Below are 14,160 nucleotides of genomic sequence, written 5' to 3'. Positions count from 1 at the left end.
TCCCTTGGCTTATATTCCATTAGCCAAAGTAAGTCACATGGCCTCAGTTAACATTGGGACAGGAGCTATGATTCTCCCAAAGAAGAGGCACCTATAGGATCCTGATAGCATGGGAAAATGCTTCAAATATTTTGATCAAACGATGCTTTCTACATCTTTTCTCCCAAAAAAAAAAAAAAAAAGTCATTTTATTACCTAATTATTTCTTCTTACATGAATTTCTACCCTAGTACTCAGTGGCTTCTTTACTCAATGCTAAATTCTTTTCTTGCTTTTGTCAGGCCTTACAATGATATTAAAGACCTTGTCCTGAGGCTTAAACGAGATAATGCAAATGAAAGCATCTCTACATCCTTAGCAGATACAAGTAAGGAATATATTAGGGGTTTTTTGGTGGTGGTTCTGTTATTTTTAAACTTTGTCCTTCCTGATTCCATTTTGCTAGTATAGTTGTGTGATTTTTGTTCAGGCCCAACTATCTAAAGCAAAATCACTTACCTATGCATGGTTAAGAGGAATTTTGCTGTTTGAAAGAACTCAGTTACTTTGAGTCCAAGTTATTTTGGCTTTGGGAACAGTCTTGCATTACACCATCATTCTGATATAAAAAATAAAATAAAATAAAAACCCGGACAAGTCACACCCTCCTCTGACTGCTCTATTTACATTCACTTAGCCTTTTACATTGGACATTTTGGAGACCAGATGACACTGTTTTCTCATATTAAAATAGTTATTGACAATAAGCAATCTGGAAGTCCTTTTAACATACGGTTTTAAGCAACATTTCATTCATCCCATAATATATTTGTGCACAAGATTTTTAAGGCACAAGAATAATCTAACTAGCCAGGTTATTGAAGGAATCGAAAGTTAGGCAGAGGAATTTAAATTTAATGATGTAGCAGATAGGAATTAATTGAGTTTTCTGAGGCAGCTAGAGAAATAGAAGCAGCTGAGGCAAATAGAAAAACAGCATGATGTCATTATCACAGTGTGGTTAGGAGTATGGGATTTTATGTCAGACCATCCTGGATTAGAACACTGTCACCACCAATATGGCCTTTGGGTTCGCATTCAGTAATGAAAGTCACACCACCTACTCCATACAGCTGTCATTAAATAATTGATCCAACAAATAGTGGGTTCCTCCTTTGTACTAGATGTTGAACAAAACCAACTCAGTTATTGACCTCATTATGCTCAGTTTAGGAAAAAGTGTGGAAATATGTAAGGAAAGAAACAAATTAATAGTAAAGAATTGTGATATAGGCTCAAGAGCAAAGGAACAAGTGACACAGAATTGGGGTTTATGTATTCAAATTAATTGATCAGAAAAAGTCTCTTTGAAATGGTGACATTAATAAGGAATAAATAAGAAAATGATTCTGTGGCTGTTGGGGGCCCTTCCGTGTCCTCTTGACCTTTAACATTCTACTGTGTGCCCACGGCATCTAAGCACAAGCATTGCTGAATCTTCTTGAGAACATTCTTTCAGCTGATGTTCAGTGCAGCCTGAATGTTAACTCCTCCAGGTGTAGCCGCAGTCACTGATAGGTGGGAGTGGGAGAATAAATAGCTCACCTTCCTCACCCCTCTCCCACCCTCTTGAGTTATATTCCATGTAGATAAAGGCTCAGTTGCCCAGAGTGGCAGTGGCTTCATTATTTCCTGTTTCAATTCTTTACTCTTATACTGGTGTCCCATTGGATTGCCTCCCAAATAAAGCATTTATTCTCAAATCTATGTCTTAGGCAGAATCTACTGCAGGGAAAACCAACCTGCGAGAAGTATCATCTTTAACCACCCACGATGATATCCACAATGTAATATGCACTCAGTAAATGTTAGTTCTCCTCTTCCGCACCCTTGCTCCCCCAAGTCAAGCATGCATGATGAATTGTTTTAGAAAGTTATCTCTAGACTATACTACAGCTTTGGAAGTAACTAAAATCGGAGTCCTAGAGACCAGAGAGGAAGCAGACAACCACTTTAGTACTGACAAAAAGCAATAAAACTCAGACAAGCCAATGTGAAATGCCAGTGAAATGCCAGTGAAATTTAGTTACAGTGGCCTGTTTATATTCTTTTGTATCCTTCACTGCACATTATATACTCTGTTGGACTATGTCATTCAATGGAATATTAAAAGGGAGTAGAAGTGCCATAAAGATACCACCAGGGAAGGAAAATCATATACACTATTACACCAATGAAAGTAAACTAAGAGATCAGCAAAATGTTCTATGAAACTGGTCAGACTGCAAGGGCTCCTCCTCCTATCTGTTACACCAGACCCATAGGTAGTAGTACTGGGGAAATATGAAAGGGTCTCTGATCTACAACAGCACCCTCAGAGCTGCTGATAGACAGTTGACCCTTGAACAATGTGGGAATCAGGGGCACCAACTACCTTATACCCATAGAGTTAAAAATTTGCATTTGGGGCACCTGGGTGACTCAGTCGGTTAAGCTCAGGTCATGATCTCCAGGTCCTGGGATCAAGCCCCACATTGGGCTTCCTGCTCAGCAGGGAGTCTGCTTCTCTCTCTCTGAGCCCCACCCCCCCACGGCTCATTCTCTCTCTCTCTCTCTCTCTCTCTCAAATAAATAAATAAGATTTAAAAAGATCTGCATATAACTTTTGACTTTTCCAAAACATAACTACTGTAGCCTCCTATTGAATGGAAGCCTCACCAATAATGTAAATATTTGATTAATACCTATTTTGTATGTTATATGTATTATGTATTTTATTCTCACAATAAAGTAAAGAAAGGAAAATATTACTAGAAAATCATAAGAAAGAAAACACATTTACAGTACTGTACTGTTAAAAAGCCTCATATAAATGGACCCACACAGTTTCAATCCATGTTGTTCAACAGTGCATATAATGCCTAAAATTAAAGTAAAACCAATATGCTTGCCATATAAGTACATTTTCAAGTGAAGTATTCTTTGTCCTCTCTTATAACTCATTTTCCACTTTTAAGTTAGGCTTAAGCAGGTAATCTGAAGATTCTATTGGCTCTTGAAAATTTAAAAAAATAATTTCTTACCAGAGCATACAAGGTCTGATCTGTCACGTCCTTCTGTCTTAATCTATCGTTGGGTTACTCTTTTCCATGCTGATTAGGCTCAGCCATACTGGACATTATTTAGTTCCTCTGGGTACACTATGTGTCTTAGTGCCCTTTTGAATGTCGATCTTTGTTCCTCAAATTTAATTATCAGCTGTTTACATACACAAGTCTTTCTTATTCCTTAGGTGTCTGCTTACATGTTACCTTTCCTGTGAGGCCTTTCTTGACCTCCTTATCTGAGATGTATCACTTAGCTATTACTACAGTAATGCTGCAAAACAGACAGCAACAAAAATCTCAATGGCCTACAGTAATGAGCATTTATGTAACCCAAGTGTCTGGGGCTTGGTTTGGAATCTGTCAAGCCAGGCTGGGCTTCCCTGGGTGGCTCTGCTGACCATTTGGTTTTGTTCATGTATGGAGGTCAGATGGAAGTCAGCTGATCTATGATGCCTCTGCTGTAATAACTCTGCTCTGATCTCTCATTTTACTCCTAGAACCAGTGGGCTAATCTGGACATGTTCAATCCATAGTTCTTAAATATGGCAGGGCTCTAATAGTATGGTCAGAAACACATAGACCTTTTAAGGTCTAGGATCAGAACTGGTCCATTACTTGGCCCCTGTTCTGTTGGCCAGAGCAAGTCACAGAGCCAAAGGCAACATCAGTGGTATATGCCTCCCATAGAAATACTGGGGTGGTGGTGGGGACACTTCTGAATATTTATGATCCAATATACTGCAAAAGGTCTCCTTTGTTATTATGATTCAAAATACTCAGTTTATTGCTTTCCAAGCAATTTTGTTTTTTGTCTTCCATTATGTGTCTTTCTCACCCATGAAATTTTATATTAGACAAGAAAGAAAGAATAGACTAGATGGCAGTAACAAATTAAACCTCAAATGTAAGCAGTTCCATACTTGTCTATTCCTTCCCCTCCCTGGAAAGTTTAAGGGATTTGGAGAGGGGAGTAAATATAAAAAGAACACAAAAGGCTTATAGTGATTCATGAAGCTCTGCCATTTTTTCTGTCTTTTTACCAGACTTTGAAGTAAAATATGTGCATGGAAGAAACTTAAAGAATCCTGATTTTGTCATTGAAATTCAATTAAAATTGAATAAAATGTATAAAATCCTTAGGGCATCTAAGGCACTGACTGATCTCTGATTCAGAAGGCTTCCCAAACTTACACAGTGTGCTGACTGCTCCCCCACCCTGGTTCCTGTAGTAAAATGTGCACACTTCTGTCATAACCTGTCTCAGATTATGCTTAAATCTGCTTTCGATCTCTGCCCTTCAGTGATAAGCTCTTTTGGAGTCTATTCATAATTTATTTGAGAGGCTATACAGGCAGCACCTGGAAAGCCTTAGTCTCATATTGGGAATTCTGTTTTGCTCTCTAGTTTCTGAAACGTCTTCATATCTTGACTTTCAAGCTGTCTTTAAAGCCAGATGACTTATATTGCCACTACTAAGACATCCTTTGCTCTACTCAGATCTCACAAATCCAGTGTTGGGTGTATAGTCTCACATTTTCTGGAAAGCCCTCCCACTCTAATTCTTATAGATCAATACCTGTAGGATGTGACAACAAATTCTAATGAATTTTCTGAAGATACTGGTGACCTTCAAAATATCCTCACTTGCTAAGGATGGCTCTGGTGAAATTCCCCCTAAAATAATGAAGAGACTATGGCTATTTAAAATTTCTTTCAACCTTGTAATTCAACCTAAATAAGTTCCCTGTTGTAATTCTTGCCTGGATTAATATTACCAAGTTTCTTTGATATGCAGCACCTATACTTCATTAGCTCTGAGAATATTATTGGCATTAAATAGTCCATGACTATTAGTAATCACATCACAGAAACACTATTTCAGAGCCTTCCTGACATTTCAAGCCCTTTAAATGTTTCATTTATTCAGTCGTAGTGGGAAACTTAAGTCTAAAATTTTAGTGTTATCAGGAATACACACTGTGCCCTTTGGATGTGAAAGGTTAATTTTAATGAACATTTAAACACATTAGACAATCTCATTTAAATATAATTGAAATTTAAAGCTTGGAGTTGTGGTGCTTGGCATCCGAATCTGGCTTATTTATTGTGTTGTCATAGCCCAAGTGCTGTATTAACACTTGTTAAATATTAGAGCATCTACAGAGTGACAGACACTGGTTAGAAGCCTGATGGAACAAGGACTTGCCCCGCGGGAGGCCATGTTTTAAGTAGTAATTTATACTTTAAGGACTGTTGATGTGCACTTTCTACTTTTGAGTAGCAGATGGAAGAGGCAGGTCAAGCTAGGATTAAATGCAGCTCAGGCCATCAAAAGATATGGAAAGTTTGGGAAGAAAAGGGTTGTAATAGGAGCTCTAGATAGTGAGAATTAACATCTATTTAATTCATAACGTGATTTTTTTTTGGTCATCATTTACATACAGTTTAGGTACCAAGTGAGGAGGTAATATTTCAAGACTGTTGACTAAAAAAACTGGAAACCAGAAATACCATAAAATAAGTGTAGCCCAAAGCAAGAAAACTTTCAAAAGACTTACACACAATGCTTCTATATATAAGTTCTCCCACTAAGGCTTTTAAAATGGACTTTAACTTGGGGCCTTAGGCACTTAGCCAAGCTTACCCTGGACCAAAAGTCACAGTGATAATGCTGGAAAAAAACTCTTGAAAATTATTTTTCTTTTAAGCATCTTATTTTAAGTTATTAAGTAAAAGGTTATCTTCAAGGCTGCTATGCTGATCTCTGTTACAGCGAAATGGTTTTACTCCTCTTCAACACTGGCCTTAAAAATGTGGTCTTACCTGTAAATATGTACATTAGGTCTCTTGTAAAAGATAAATAAACTGTGTTTAAAAGAGTGTGTGTCCTCCTAACATTATTTCTCTTCCCTGATGAGTGTTTGTCCACTAGCCAAGACAAGGCCCAATTCCAGTGATTTGCAAATAATAAAAGCAAGTCTATTCATTCTTCAAATAATATAACTATATTTCATACTATAATAATATAATTATAATATACTAATATAACTATTAAAATAGTATAATACAGTATACTATACATAGTATAATATAATATAGTGTAATAATATAACTACAATAATAATATTAATACTTCAAACATATTGCTTTCATTTAACAAAGTAGCAACGAGAACAGAAAACAAGAATATAATAATTTACTTTTAAGTATATATCACTTTTTAGGGCAGTGGAATAATATATGTTAGGCTTATAATTTTACTTGTTACAGTAAAACAAAATAAGAGCGAAGATGTTCTCCTAAGAAGTGTACTTAGCTGTTAAGAACTTACTTTATGGGCTCCTGCCCTTGGCTGGGTCTTGGGATCGAGCCCCACATTGGGCTTCCTGCTCAGCAGGGAGTCTGCTTCTCCCTCTCTCTCCCCATTGTCTCCCTGCTTGTGCTTTCTTGCTCTTTCTGTCAAATAAATAAATAAAATCTTACAAAAAAGAACTTATTTTATATTGTTTTTTTAAAGACTATTTATGAGACACTTAAGGTTAATATTATTGCCACTTTACAGATAAAGAAGTTAGAATAGATGATTCCAGTTTTCTCATCTAGACTCTAGACTATATTAAATGGTATTTAACCAGACTGTATCTTTGTATTTCTATGAAATTCAGGATAATATATCAGGCTGTAAGCATTTCATTATGTAACCTTTAATTTTGATATGTAAATCATTTTTAGTTTTAGTATAAAAGTTAAAAGACAAAGGTATTAAGACTAACTATAAAATTATTAATTCCTATTTCATTTTAATAATGCATTTGTAATCAGAAAATTACTTCTGCCTAAACATGTGGTTTGCTAAGCTTTTCTTAAGATTGTGCATTTTATACAAGTAAATAATTGCATCAATTAAATAAACATAATCTCCAGCATAGTAACTGTAATTTATGTATTTTCAATTCAGTTTTTATTTTCCAAAGTATCCTTTAGAGTCCTAATTTCAAGAAAAGATTTTTTTTTTTTTTTTTTAGTGTTACCATGTACATTTGGCTTTATTAAGCAGATTCTGAATATTTTCTTGGTCCTTTCATTCCCCTTTTAAAATTTCTTTTTAGGAAATAGCACTAAATAATATTGATAAAGCTTTCCTGTATGATTTCTAAAAAACACACCAGGCTCAGCCTGACTCTGTATCCTCTAGATACTTCTCTCTGTTCCACTGATAAATGGGTGTTTCCTATTGTCCTAACTTAGAGATTTAATAATTATACTGAGATTCTTGGGTTTTATAAATATAAAGACTTTACATTAAGTATTCAAACAAATAACTTCAAGATGCCATTTTCTTCTTTATCCCCCATGTCAACCATGGGTTGTAATGTTACAGAGTACAAACTACAATATTAAATAAATGTGTATATTTGCATTAATCTTATTATAGTCACTTTTTAAAAATAAATTTTATTATTACAAATGCAAATGGATATTTTAGGCTCAGTTATTTTAATTGTAATATATTGAACACATTTAGCTATGAATACACATGTATATTATAAATGCCAGTGTCAAAGCACTTTGTTTTAATGATTACTGGGGATTACCAAATCAGGATTTAAGGTGTAATAGTGAGAGCATAAATTTTATTCATTCAGAATAATTAGAGGAAAGGCAAATCAGACCTGTAAGAATCTAAATTATGAAATATTTTAAAAGAAATTCTGTTTTATAATTTTTAAGAACAAGGGAAAATAATATTTCACATTTATTATTCAGTTATTAGGAATAAAAGAGGCAAGGAGGAAAATCACTATGCAAAAAATTTTCCTTGCAGATACTGAAATATTTTTAGAAGGAATATTGGACAATAATATCACCCTTCTTTTTCACATTGAGTTTATATATTCACAGCTCAAATATTTAAAATGGCAGTGTTTGTGGAATTATTCTGATTAGGATGTATAACCTGACAATCAGAACTACATTTGATTAAGCTCTTCACATTCCATTCTTGCTTACTATGTTCATTTAGATGCATTTGTCAATTTATAAGTACAGTTAATTAAAATTTTTTAAATTTTCTTTTTTTTTTTTTTAAAGGAGCCCGCTACATGAAAAAAATGCAAGTCAAAGTGGTCACAACCTAGAAGTCTGCAGAGACAGGAATAACTAGCAAGTAGATACTATGTTATTTTACTATGCTTAAGTATATAGAATTCAGTAGTGTTCTGGGAATTTTACTATATAATTACAAAATAGTCTGGTAATTTTAAATTCATATTTAGTACTATTTGTGTTAACTATATCGCATCACAAAAATAGGAAGAAAAATGGTGACTATGGATTTCAGGAAACTAATTTTCTGTCAATAATAGTGAAATGATTTTGGTCAGAAAGATGAGTTTAAATATTGTATGTTTTCTAGGACTTATACTTAGAGACCTAATTCAACAATATATTCCTTTCTAAAAAGAGTAAGAATCTCCCTATACCTGGTAACACAGTAAACCACTGTAAAAATGTGTTAATTCCTCTCATAAACCATTAATAGGAATTATATTATAATCATGCTTTTAAGAAATAGAATGAAATTACATTGACTTTTGAAGGTTACATTTCAAAATTTCAAGGCGATATCAAATGAAATCCAGACATTAAGCAGGAACTTTCCATTCATCAGTACTCACTGACATTTTCAAGAAATGAAACAGGAGGGTCAATGATAAGAACATGTAATGTTTGGGTGAATGGATTTTAAAAAAAGATGGAAGAATGAGAAAAAGGTAAATAAGATTGTTTGAATGGCAAGAAGAATCTTTGAAAATCTCATTGTTCAGTATTAAAGTGTTTGGAGTTGATTCTTTGTCCTCAAATGTAACTTGGAGATTGTTACAGAGTCAGAAAATGTTCTGCAAAGAAAAATCTATATGGAACAATGGCAGTATCCACAATCAAAATATTTTAGAAATTATACATATCTTCATATTTAAAATCTTATTGTAGTAGAAATTTCTATAATTATACACATTGTTTAAAATTGTGTTTCAGCTGCTTAACAGTAAAGATTCCCAAAGAACTTTATAAGCCAAATGTAGTTTCTTCCCTTTTTTTTTTAAGGCTTTATAAATGACAAGTCATGAATGAAAAACACCTCACATACAACTGTATCAAACGTTTATACATTTGGAATCACACACTTTAATAATAATGCCAAACAATAACTCAATAAAACTCAGATAAAAAGTATGAATGAAAGCCTAATGAATCTGGTTTATAAATTTAGACTTTTTATCTTGGGATGTCACACAGTGATACACAAGCTTATATTTTAAGGTGAAAGAATTTTGGAATTCAAAATTCAGACTTTTTAAAAATAGTTTAGTTGGCCTGTCCTGTATTAAAGGAGAGAAAAATCTAAAAATGTCCTTAGAAACACCTTGGTAAGAATCAGCATCAGCATCAGTTTTAGGTCAGAAGGAAATGAAGATCATAATTTGAAAGGTACTGAAAAAGTTAAAAGAATAATTATTTTAAAAAGGAAAAACATCTGGAAGGCTGCTGAGAGAGTCTGGTGGTGGGAAGCCCGGAGACTGATGCTTGCAGTCATGCAACTGGGAAATTGAGGACTCAAACTAAAGTGATGGCAGTAAGAATAGGACTGTGATTTGAAACCAACACCCTGTGCTCGCTTCGGCAGCACATATACTGAAACCAACACCCTCTTTGCTGGATTCTATAGGAACTTTGGATGAGTAGTGGCCCCATTATTTGAGATCTGGAACATTAAGAGAAGAGCAGTTAACTTTAAGTCGATGATGTGAAAATGGTAACTTTAGTTTGGAATATGAAGTTTAGGTGCCTTGAGGATAGCAAAAGGTTGAGGATAGCAGAGTTGGTGGAAATACAGAACTTGGAGGTAGGACTAGAAGATTTCTCTGAATAGACATAGTGGTTGAGGCCACCAGGATTACACCAGGCAGAAAACACGTACAGAATGGAAGGGGAATATTACCATAGGTACAATTCCTAGAACCAATATTCAATCATCAAAATTCTGTTTAGAGAATGAGAAATCAACCACAAAAACTAAGCAATAGTCAGCAGTAAAAGGAAAACTGGCTTCCAGTATTTCTGTTTTTTCTTGTTTTTTTAAAGAAACTAAAGAAGTAGGAAGATTCATAAAGGTTGGCTATGTGAAATGCTGCTGGAAAGCCTGGGAGGAGGAAGACTTAAGGAGAAAAAGCTTTTAGATATCTCAGTCAGTCATTGGGAGCCCTGATGGAGATAATTCAACTTTACAGGCCAAATGAATTTGTGAATCCTTTTTCATATAGTTCCTTTTTGCTTTACCTTATCTTCTCATATATCAATCCAATAATAGAATTGTTTTTCAGATTATCTTTCATAGTTTCGTATTTTTAACTCAGCTTTACCTATTCTCAGAATATCATTATAACTCCCCAAAACTTCCCCTAATTTGAATAACTAATTCAATTTAATGTATCTTGGCTAAGGAAATTTTTATTGCTGGGTAATCCTATCAAATATATATGGCCTATTACTATTTCATGCAGTAATCTCATAAATGATTTCTCATAGTAGGTTGACAAATACTTTATTTGCTTCTGTTGGGAGAAACCCAGTCCTTCTCCTGTGTTCCTTCTTTGCTTTCACATGGCTACCATACTCGAACAATTCTGACACCAGTCTGTCTTTTCATTTCTTCTTATGTGTCTATGTTTCCATTAGGGAATACATTATCTCATGCCTGAAGGACTCTCTCTTTTGCATTTCATTTAGTGCCAATGTGCTAGAAATCAATTTTCTCAGTTTTTATTTCTCTGAAACTTTTTATTTCATCTTTGTTTCTGAACATTATTTTTTACTGGTTATAGAATTTTATTCAGTGGTTCAGAGGTTATCATTCCATTGTGTTATAGCTCCATTCTTTGCGTTGGGAGGAAAGTCATCAGTCTTATGGGTGCTCCTTTGATGATTGTTTTGTTGTTTAAAGGATTTTAAAAAAATTTAAAAATTGATTTTAAATGATGGTAAAATGCACATAACAAAAAATTTACCATCCTAACCATTTTAAAGGGGACAGTTTAGTGTTATTCAGTACATTCGCTTTGTTGTGCAATCATCACCACCAACCATCGCCATAACTCTTTACATGTTGCAAAACCGAACCTCTGTGTCCATTAAGCAGTTAACTCCCCATTCTCCTTCCCTTCTCCTAGCCCCTGGAAACCTTCTACTTTCTGTCTTTCTGAATCTGACTACTCTGGAGTAGACTAAATGGAATCAAATAATATAGTATTTGTACTTTTGTGAAAGGCTTATAATGTCCTTCAGTTTTGTCCATGATGTAGCTAGTGTCAGAATTCTCTTCCTTTTAAGGTGGAATAATATCCCATTCTATGTATATAGAACATATTAATTATCCATTCATTTGTTGATGGGCACTGGGGTTGTTTCCATTTTTTGTCTATTACAAATGAACATAGGTGTACAGACATCTCTTCAAATCCCAGCTTTCAGTTCTTCTTGTTATATATATGGAAGTGGAATTTTTGAATTATATGATAATTCTGTTTTTAGTTTTCTGAGGGATTGCCATATTGTTTTCCATAGTGGCTACACCATTTTAAATTTCCACCAATGATACAAAAGCAAGCTAATTTTTCCACATCCCACACCTATTTGTGCGTGTGTGTGTGTGTGTGTGTTTGATCATCCCCATCTTAATGGATATGAAATGGTATCTCATTGTGGTTTTGATTTCCATTTATCTAGTGATGAGTGCTTGAACATCTTTTCATGTGCCTATTCCCCTGCATATATCTTCTTTAGATAAATGTTTATTCAAATCATTTTCCTAATTTTTAATTGAGCTGTTTTTTATTGTTGTTTACAGCCTTTTAAGATTATCTCTTCATTTTTTATTTTCACTACTTTATGATACATCTAGGTGTGGTTTTCTTTCCAGTTGTTTTCCCATAGTTTGCAAATTTTCCTGAATATCTGAGTTAGAGCTTTCATCAGTTTTGGTATATTCTTAGCCATCATCTTTGCAAGTACTGTTTGAATCCCATTCTTTCTCCCTTCTTTCTGGAACTTCAGCTACATAGATCTTTTCACTGTGCACACATTTCTCTTATACTCTATTCTTTATATTCTTTTTCTTTCTACTTTAATTGGATATTCTCTATTGACCTGTCTTCCAGTTCACTATCCAATTTCTAATGTGATTTTAAATTTATTTATTGAATTCTGAATTTCAGATACTACATTTTTTTTATTATAGAACATCTATTTGGTCCTTTTTTATAAATCCTAATTATCTGGTGAAATTCTATTTATTTTCATCCAATCTATCTTGTCCACCTTTTCCACTATTTTCTTGAACATATCAATCATAGTTATTCTAAAATTCTTTTCTTTAGTACTTTGATTACCTACACATCTATTCTTAGTGTCTGTTTATTCTCTCATATTTTGGTCATTTTGAATCTCTTTAAGTAATGTTTTACTAAATGCCAGACATGTAATATGCAAAATTTTAGAGTCTTGACGTGATAATATCTTGGCAAGGAAAGTAGAAAAATATTCCACCTAAGTTTTTCAGGGATTAAGATGAGTAAAGTTTGGGTTTTCAGTCTATCTCTGGTTGTTTTCTGTTTCTAATATGTAGCCCACTAAGATTTTCAACTGAAATGTCAGTGTGTTTACTATGATTCTTCCCCCTCATGAGTTTATTGATAAGGCAGGACATTTTACTCTGTGTTTCAGAGGTTTTTATCTAGAATTCTAGTTTTCTGTGCCATAATGCACTAAAATACACCAAATGATTCAAAGGAAGGATCAGCTGTACATTTAAGTTTCCTCAATTCTCCAGTGTTTACTGTAGGATCTCCAGACCACCCAATCCTGTTATTTGTTTTTCTCCAACTGTGGCCCTCTGATCAAACTTAACCCAGATTTTCAGACTCTTATTTTCTGTCATAAAATTGACAAATGTTTCTAGAGAAAGGATCTTTTGATGCTCAGCTCACTTCTCTTTGGTTCTCCTCACTCTGAAAACTTAGCCCAACTAGTTTTATAGGTTCTTTTGCTCTAATGTTTCAAAGCAGATGTTAAATTTATATGGCTTTTCCAGCTTCTATCTGTAGAAACAGTGATGCTGCCAAAAAACACTTTTTGTATATTGTTTTTGTGTACAATGGAAACTTCTACATGTCAACTATCATAGACTAATGTATTTTTTTCTTTTCATTTCTTCTCTTAGAATTCTTCATAAAGTAGACTTTATTTTTTAGAGCAGTTTTAGATTTGTAGCAAAATTAAGCAGAAAGTAAAGAAAATTCCCATATATCACCTGACCCCACACAAGCATAATCTCCCACACCATCAACATCCCTCACCAGAGTGGTACATTTGTTACAAGCGGTGTTGACATATTATTATCATCCGAAGTTCATAGTTTATATTAGGCTTTACTCTTGATGTACATTCTATAGGTCTAGATATATGTTTAATGACATTCATTATTATAGTATCATACAGAATAGTTTCACTATCCTAAAACTCCTTTGTCTTCCATGCCTGTTAATTCCTGACAACTACTGACCTTTTTACTATCTCTGTAGTTTTGTCTTTTCTAGAATGTCATGTAGTTGAAATCAAAAAGTATGTAGCCTTTTCAGACTGGTTTCTTTCACTTAATAATATACATTTAAATTTCCTCCCTGTCTCTTTATGGTTTAATAGCTTATTTTCTTCTAATGCTGAGTAATATTTCCTTATACAGACATATTATAGTTTATTTATCCATTTATAATGCATTCATTTTTAAAAAAGATTTTATTTATTTATTATTTATTTATTTATTTATTTATTTATTTATTTTTATTTCCAGCATAACAGTATTCATTATTTTTGCACCACACCCCGTGCTCCATGCAATCCGTGCCCTCTATAATACCCACCACCTGGTACCCCAACCTCCCACCCCCCGTCCCTTCAAAATCCTCAGATTGTTTTTCAGAGTCTATAGTCTCTCATGGTTCACCTCCCCTTCCAA

At 33.9% G+C, this 14,160-nt stretch overlaps 1 protein-coding gene across 11 annotated transcripts in view; it reads left to right on the top strand.

Moving 5' to 3' along the window:
* LRRC7 (leucine rich repeat containing 7) overlaps nt 1-14,160 on the top strand; it is a 559,049-nt gene that overhangs the window by 151,425 nt on the left and 393,464 nt on the right. The window contains exon 2 of one of the 11 annotated variants that reach the window (XM_032301467.1): nt 8,178-8,253. The exons of the other annotated variants lie outside the window; for them this stretch is intronic. Within the exon in view, the coding sequence (XP_032157358.1) occupies nt 8,253 (1 nt within the window). The 5' untranslated portion in view covers nt 8,178-8,252. The remainder of the gene's footprint in view (nt 1-8,177; nt 8,254-14,160) is intronic. 11 annotated transcript variants of the gene reach the window in all.

Source organism: Mustela erminea, chromosome 10 (genome assembly GCF_009829155.1).
Source record: "Mustela erminea isolate mMusErm1 chromosome 10, mMusErm1.Pri, whole genome shotgun sequence".
Taxonomy (NCBI): domain Eukaryota; kingdom Metazoa; phylum Chordata; class Mammalia; order Carnivora; family Mustelidae; genus Mustela; species Mustela erminea.
Note: the sequence above shows the minus strand (reverse complement) of the source record. Positions and strands in the feature narration are given on the sequence as shown.